Source organism: Galeopterus variegatus, unplaced genomic scaffold (assembly GCF_000696425.1).
Source record: "Galeopterus variegatus unplaced genomic scaffold, G_variegatus-3.0.2 Scaffold10733, whole genome shotgun sequence".
Lineage (NCBI taxonomy): Eukaryota > Metazoa > Chordata > Mammalia > Dermoptera > Cynocephalidae > Galeopterus > Galeopterus variegatus.
Genome location: NW_007736844.1, coordinates 14,107 through 22,291, shown reverse-complemented (window position 1 = coordinate 22,291; position 8,185 = coordinate 14,107). Strand labels below are relative to the sequence as shown.

General features: G+C 44.9%; 1 protein-coding gene across 1 annotated transcript in view; it reads right to left on the bottom strand.

The window, feature by feature from the left end:
- The window catches only part of LOC103610193 (TBC1 domain family member 8-like), a 43,344-nt gene extending 35,695 nt beyond the window's left edge, over positions 1–7,649 (bottom strand). The window contains exons 1-2 of the mRNA XM_008594408.1: positions 7,634–7,649; positions 4,757–4,867 (exon numbers count right to left, since the gene is read on the bottom strand). Coding sequence (XP_008592630.1) covers positions 4,757–4,867; positions 7,634–7,649 — 127 coding nt within the window. The remainder of the gene's footprint in view (positions 1–4,756; positions 4,868–7,633) is intronic.
- Between the last annotated feature and the right edge of the window lie 536 nt (positions 7,650–8,185).

Here is an 8,185-nt window from a genome sequence, read left to right as displayed (position 1 = left end):
CGGAAAAAGACAAAAGAAAAAAAAAAAAAAAAAAAAGAAAGCAGACATACAATGGAATATCATTTCAGCCTTAAAAAGGAAGGAAATTCTGGCACATGCTGCACCATGGATGAACCCTGAGGACATTATGCTTATAAAATAAGCCAGTCGCAAAACAAATACTAAATGATTCCACTAGCGCAAAGTCCCTAGAGTAGTCAAATTCATAGAGACAGAAAGTGGAATGCTGGTTGCCTGGGGCCAGGGGAGAGAGGAGTAGGGAATTAGTGTTTAATGAGGACAGTCTCAGTTTCAGGAGATGAAAAATGTCCTGTGGATGGATGGTGGTGCTGGTTGCATGTTACTGTGAATGTCACGAAAGTGCACACCTAAAAATGGTTAAGACATTAAATATGCATATTTTAAAACAATAAACACTTTTTTGAAAGAAAAAAAAATGACCCGTTTTGCAAATTCTTCGATCACTCAGCAGTCATGAGCAGGCCCACACCCTGCCCGGGAGTGTCCTTGCCCTGGCTTATCAGGAAGGGCCCAAAGAGTCTCCTCTGTAATTATGTGGCCCACCTTCCCTCTCAACATACAGGAGTCTCTTCTGCTGAGCCTCATCACCCTCTTTTCCGTACTTTCCTGTTTATCACCCACCACGATTTATTGAGTGCCCACTACACAGGCCGGGTTCTGTCCTGGGCCCTGGATGGTCAGTGGCAAGCAGGACTCACAGAACGTTCACTTCCATTTGGGAGGCAGGCAAAAACCAAGGGAAATGACAGTAGTGATGAGTGCATGCCGGGGAGGGGACACGGGAGCTCTAAACTGAATGGCAGGGCATGCTCCTCTGTCCACAGCCTCCCAAACCACTCACAACCACTCTCTCGCAATCAGTCTTTATGCACAGAAGCCGGTAATCTTTACAAAGTCTTGGGATTCTTTGGTCCATGTTAAGTTAACAATAATAATAATAGCAGCATCTTATCTCTCCTTCTACCCCCAGTCATCGACAGGCCTCATTTGCCAAATAATAGTATAGTTCACCCAAATGATCTATCACTTCCACCTCTGCAAATAAAAAAAAGAAAGAAAGAAAACAAAACGTATCTTCGAAGGTTCTCCTATGTCTCCCCCTCCTGCCATTCAAACAGCCCAAATGACGTGAAGACAGAAGTCACTCATGCAGGCTACTCTTCCTGTCTCTACCCACGTCCTGGTGCTGCCCAGGCCCTTCCTACGGTTCTTGTTTGTGCTTTAGCTGAGACTTCAAACTCTGGGCAGGGACCCCCTCTCAATGCTCAAGACACAATAAAATATTAACTATGGTGAGTCGATAACACAGACCACGATGCCCAAGTAACTCCCAGAAGAGGCCGAAGTATCTAAATTGATACCACAGGCCCAAGACAGAAATAAAATTCTCTCTGCTTTAACCCAAGAAAAGTGCACTGAAAACAACAATTTCTTACTCAGGGGACCTTCTGTGGGTAAGATGACAGCAGAAAATGGAGCATTTTCTGCAGACCTGGCCTGCATCAGGCCCATGGTGAAAATCTAGCTGAGTGAAAACTAAAGGAGACAGACCCTGGCTCAGGAGAGAGAAGGTCTTGGAATTAAATCTGCTCAGGACCACTACGCTGCTGGCAGGTGGGGAGCCAGGGATGCTGGCACAAACTTCAGGGCAGGCAATCTGGCCTGCCAGACCCGCTCCTCTGACATTAGTGCCAATATAATGTACAGGATAACAATGCCCGTCCATGGGTAAGATGGGGAGAAACAGCACAGAAGCCCTGCAAACACTCCAAAGCAAAAGAAAATAGACAGGAACAGAGGGCTCCAGAGACAGAGATGCTGTCCTAGGAGGAAACGAACACTCAGGAAGAAAAGGAAATTCTCACGAATGCTTCATGCTCCAAAACCTTATTACAAGAACATGAATTCAATAAAACAATAGCTCACAGATGAGATGATGAAATAACAGAGATGAAAGGGGAGACTGTGGACCTAAGAACATAAACTAAGGATCAAAACAAGATAACAAAGTCACTAAATAAGTTAAAAGCAGCAAGCTATGGAATATACCGCTGAAAATGGAATTATTATCTCTGAAGAAAGAGTTATGAACAGAACGGAGAGTACAGAAGAAAAAGACAGATAAAGGAAAACCGAGATGAAAAGCAAACTACGGCTAGCCAGCATCAAGTGTCCTTGAAGTGGAGAATCTAAATATAATACGTGCACAGAATCATAGAAGAAGAGTCCCTGAAATGATTAAAGAAACCAATCTGCCGATTGCAAAAGCACACTGTGTTCCAGAAAAATTTAATGCATTGTGCTCACAGAAGCAACAGGCTAATCAAGTTACCAAACTCCAATGATAAAGAAAGAGTGCTATGCACAAAAAAGCACGAATGATTAAAGAAACCAATCTGCCGATTGCAAAAGCACACTGTGTTCCAGAAAAATTTAATGTATTGTGCTCACAGAAGCAACAGGCTAATCAAGTTACCAAACTCCAATGATAAAGAAAGAGTCCTATGCACAAAAAAGCACACCACTCACAAAAGGAAGAAAAAAATATCAGGCCAGCTGAGACTTCCCCTACTGTCATATCGAATACTACAAGACCCTGGAACAACAGCCACCAAGTTCTAAAGTGTGGCCTAGGACTACCATACCCAGCCACGTTGTCACTCGAGTCCAAAAGCAAAGGCCAAACATTTGCAAAGGTGAAAACATTCAGAAACTTACAGGACATTGCTGGGGGAAGAAAACAGGACTCCAGCCAATTAAGAGAAGAACCAAAATAAAAGTTTCTAGACTGGGAAAGCCATACCCATGTAGAAACAGTAAATCAATTTAAATAGAGAACTTTGAGTCAGACAATGACAGCAAGTGTGGTTACAGGACAGAATGGGAACCACAATGTAAAATTAATAATAAAACTTTTCTAAAATGAGAAATTGAGGAAGCAGGGGAAGAATAGGAGTTGCTGGCAGCCTTGTCCTGTAGGGTGGGGACTGGACAAACATTGTCAGGACTGAAACATTGTTTTCAAAAGCCACAATGTTAACCTTGTAATGCTTTCAAAAATCTCTTCCCTTAACCTTACCCGAACCTGTTAGAAAATAATCTCTTGTGCTAAACTCTTACTTAAAGTTTTACATTTCTTTGGTTTCACTTCTATTTCTTTCCTTTTATTGAAATTAAGTAAACTTAATACTTTATGATAAAATAGCATTGATGGACAAGCTGCATTTTTAAAAAAGTACTCAGATTCATCTTCATTCTATCCTTGCACCCGTCTAAATGCAAAGTCGTCTGGGATAATGTCACCTTCTGTAACTAGAGGTTACTTAGGGCGGCTAGGATTTGGGGTGATAGATATTTTCTTCTTTGTACTTTTCAGTGTTATTTGATTTCTTTATATGAAGAACATATCATTTTCATCATTTTAAGCAAATACAGAATGATTTGTCTTAATTAAAAAACAAAACAAAACAAAACAAAATGGAGTGGGAAAAGGTATGCCAAGATGTTAACAGTGGTTGGTACTAGTTGGTGAGATACAGACGAGAATTCTCTTCTTTGTACTTTCTGTATTTTTCCAGGGAGGAAAAAACTCCAATGTTGCTAGAGATCATGAGGTGACGTTGAAGTTTATGGTGGCTAATAAAATGTTAAAAGGAAAAGCAAAACTAAAAACTTCTATGTATATATGCATATACGTAGACAAAAGATTAACACTGGATAAAAAGTTATGGATTATTTTTTTCCCTTCTTTCTTATCTAATTTTTAATTTCTGGAAGGTGAATATTTATTACTTGTATGATAAAAAAAAAGAGACCTTTTGGTTTTGTTTTTTTTTTCCTTTTTGTCTTTTTTCGTGTCCGGCAACGGATCGCAACCCTCAGTGTCGCGCCCCTACTGGACCGGGACCAGCAACGGGATCACAACCCTTGGTGTCGCACCTGCACCTCGCTCAGCCAGTGAGCAGGAACCGGTCTGTATGTGGGATCCGAACCCTCAGCGGGAGCGCCACCATGCTCCCAAGCGGCGCACTGTAGCAGTGCGCCACCGGGCCGGCCCTTGGTTTTGTTTTTTAATAGAAGGGGCTTCTCAGGATGTAACAACTCCCAGCCCCAGAGGGACTGAGTGGTCAGACAGAACGCCAGGTCATGCCCACAGAAGGACTGGCAACCTCAGATGGAGAAAGTGAGTAGGTGATTTCTAAATTCCCTTAGCACCCAGCAACCCAGCGACCCATTCTCTCAGTGCAAACGTGGAACGAGGGGTGAAGACTGCCCTAAGTCAGACACAGTCTTGGACTCTGCCCCATGCCATCGCAATATGTGTACACACCAGGAACACATTTGTTAGGTCAGAAAACTAGGTTAAGAAGAGAAGGACTCGATTCACACTCAACAACATACAACACCCCAGAACACACCACTCAAAAGCCTGGCGTGCCCAAGCTTATAGCCTTTCTGTGTTTGTGATGGTTAAAAAAAGAAAGGAAGAAGGGAGAGAGAGGGAGAGAGAGAGAAAGGGAGGGAGAGACAGAGGAGGGTGGAGAAAAGGAATGAAAGAGAAGAGAGAAAAGAAAGTTCCTAAAAGCAAATGAGGTTCTCAAGGGGTTACCTTCAAGCTTCAACCAGCATGCAGATATTCAGCATGCTTAGCTCTTAAGGTTTGGAATATTCCAACTAGAACAAAACTCACCAGTGGCTACGGCCCAGTAAACGTCTGATCCATTCAGTAACTCACCACATGCTATGGGAGAATAAACCTGGGACCCAGGTACTTGAAGCAGAATTCGAAACGGAGCGACCCGTGCATTGGAATCCAACACTGCATCCAGAGCACCCACCAGGCGACCTTCAAAAGAAAAGAGAAAAAAGTGCAACCATGAGCACAGGGACTGACCAGTCCAGCCAGCCAACATGCACGCTCCCTGTGCACACGAGGCAGAGAGAGGTCACTGTCTGACCAGTCCGGCCAGCCAACATGCATGCTCCCTGTGCACACGAGGCAGAGAGAGGTCACTGTCTGACCAGTCCAGCCAGCCAACATGCATGCTCCCTGTGCACACGAGGCAGAGAGAGGTCACTGTCTGACCAGTCCGGCCAGCCAACATGCATGCTCCCTGTGCACACGAGGCAGAGAGAGGTCACTGTCTGACCAGTCCAGCCAGCCAACATGCATGCTCCCTGTGCACACGAGGCAGAGAGAGGTCACTGTCTGACCAGTCCGGCCAGCCAACATGCATGCTCCCTGTGCACACGAGGCAGAGAGAGGTCACTGTCTGACCAGTCCAGCCAGCCAACATGCATGCTCCCTGTGCACACGAGGCAGAGAGAGGTCACTGTCTGACCAGTCCGGCCAGCCAACATGCATGCTCCCTATGCACACGAGGCAGAGTGAGGTCTGTCTGACCAGGCTGGCCAGCCAAGATGCATGCTCCCTGTGCATGCGAGGCAGAGTGAGGTCTCTGTCTGGACTCTACACTGGGGCAGCGCATCTCAGGTCATTTTTCGAACTCCATGAGGTCAAGGGCTCTGGCTGCCTTGTACCCATTTCCCCAGCATCTGGAAAGGGGCTGGTGTTTACAGGCACTCAGCACCAAACTGTTGAACCAATGAATGGGTGAATGAGGGGCGTTGGAACAGTCCCCTACCTAGCTAGCTAAGGCAACTCAACTCAGTAAATAAATAAATATGAACTCAGGCTCCACCACTTCCTAGTTGTGTGTGGCCTTAAGCAAATTACTTAACTTCTCTTTGCCCTGGTTTCCTCATTTGTAAAATAAAATTATCAAGTACACCTACCCCATAGGGTAATTAGGAGAATTAAACTGGTTAACATATCCAACATTCCAAGTGCTTAGACCATGCCTGGCCCTTAAGAAGGACTATGGAGGTATTGCTCGCTGCCGTTACTATTTCATCACCATAATCCTCATCTCAAGTAAGGTATCACGATCTCTCCTACTCCAGAAGGGCTCTCTCCTACTCCACAAGAACACGCACCAAAGTCCCGCACACACCACAAAGCACACTTGTGTGTGAAGCGTCAGCGTTCTGCAGTGATGGGGCAGTGTCAGGAATCAATGCAGGCAAAAAAGAAAAAAAGGCCCCTCCCCAACCTCCCACTGCCTGGGAATCAGGATGGCTGAGATGAGTAAGCCCCTCCCCCTCTTCACACAATCCCTAACAAATAAGCCCCCAATCAATACAAGCCACATGGTGCCCGAGCAAGTAATGTGCTTGAGGGGATTCCAAAAGCTTCCTGGGAAGGTAGAATGAAAAGACAATATGAACCTTCCCATGAATTTTTTGAAGGCCCCTTGTATATGTTTGTGGTTTATTAACCACCTCAAATGTAAAGAAAAGTTGAATCATGAGGGAGTGAGTTACTGACCTCATACCCCATCACCCCAGATATCCCCATGTATGCTGTGTACAACCATCAGACTGAGAACATCAACACTGATACAATCCTCAGATCCCATTCAAATGCTGCCAAACATCCCAGCAATGTCCTTTTTTCAGGATCCATTTCAAGACCACATTTAGTTGTTACATCTCTTTGGACTACATGGTTCTGGAGAAGTCTTCCCGACTTCCATGACTTCTGAGGATGACAGGCCAGTTAATCTGTAGCATGTCCCAAAGTCTGTCTTTGTCTGATGTCTTGTCATGATTAGATTCAGGCTGTACATTGTTGGGGAGAATCAGAGAAGCGCAGCTGTCTGCTTTTCATCACACCACATAAAGGTGGTGGGCGACTCCGATTTGCCCAATTCCACATAAAGGTGGTGGGCGACTCCGATTTGCCCAATTCCACATAAAGGTGGTGGGCGACTCCGATTTGCCCAATTCCTGGTAATGTTCGCTTTGACCGCCTGACTAGGACAGTGGTTGCCAGGCTTCTGTACTATAAAGTTATTCCTCTTTCCCTTTGTAATGAACCAGGATTCTGTGGCAAAGTACTGTAAAACTGTGCACATTTCCCGCTCCTATCAAATATTCCATTTATTCACTTATTTATATCAGTGTGGTTTCATGTTTTCCTACTTTATTCAATGGATCCATTACTATCCATATTTATTTTGATGCTCAAATTATCCCAGGTTCAGCCAGTGGGAAGCCCTCCAAGCTGGTTTCTGTGTCCTTTGGACATGTCCCCATCACTCTTCATTTCTGGCATAGTAAAATATTCCAACTCCATCTGTATTCCTCCTGCTCCAGCTCTGGAATTGGCCAGTTCTGCAAGAAGCCCAGCTCCTCTAGTGAGAAATGGTATATAAAAGCCAGTATGTGTGGGGCTGGCCAGTCAGCTCAGTTGGTCAGAGCGTGGTGCTGATAACACCACGGTCCAGGTCTGATCCCTGTACTGCCAGTCACCAAAGAAAGGAAAAGAAGAAAAAGCCAATATGTGGGAAGTGTTCTCGCTGCTAATGGGGTACCCCCAGGACCCTTTAGAGGACAGAGCTAGGGAATATATGTCTGTGTGTATGTGTGTGTATGTATATATTTATGCACACACATGCACACAATTATTTGTTGATACATTTACATGTATTTGGTTTTTTATACATAATTTACATATAGAAAACTGCGAGTGCACACCAATACCTCCAACCGTGATCCAACACCATGGCGGTCATTCTCGTTTCTTTCCATGTTTGCAACTCCTCCCCTCTCCAACACTGAGAAACCTGGCCTCCAACATCCTTAATATGTTTACTTACCTGATTAAACCTCCTATTACTACCAATATCCCCCACCCCAGCAGAGACCCTCCTCACCCTGTCCAGGCTCCAACAGTCTATACACCCCACCCCTATAATCTTGATCTGCCCCACTTGATGGCCTGAGGGGAGGAAAGAAGAAATGGCACGTGAGTTTTTAAAGCAATTCTTCCTTAGGCTGCTCAGAATTCCTGTCTCCTCCCTGGTTTGCTCCTGAGTTCCAGATGACTGAGGGGGCCAGAAGGGTGTATGCAGGGATAAACGGCCTGCCACTTTAGCGCAGACTCTGAGCAGCAGCTTAGAGGAGCTCTGTGAAAGCTGCATTTGCATAATACTGATCAAACAACATGTTTGCCTATCAATGATTCCAAGATTGGGGGGTGGGCAGTGATGGAGAGGCTGATGAAGATTAGAAAAAAGACCCCCACCCATTCCATGTTCAC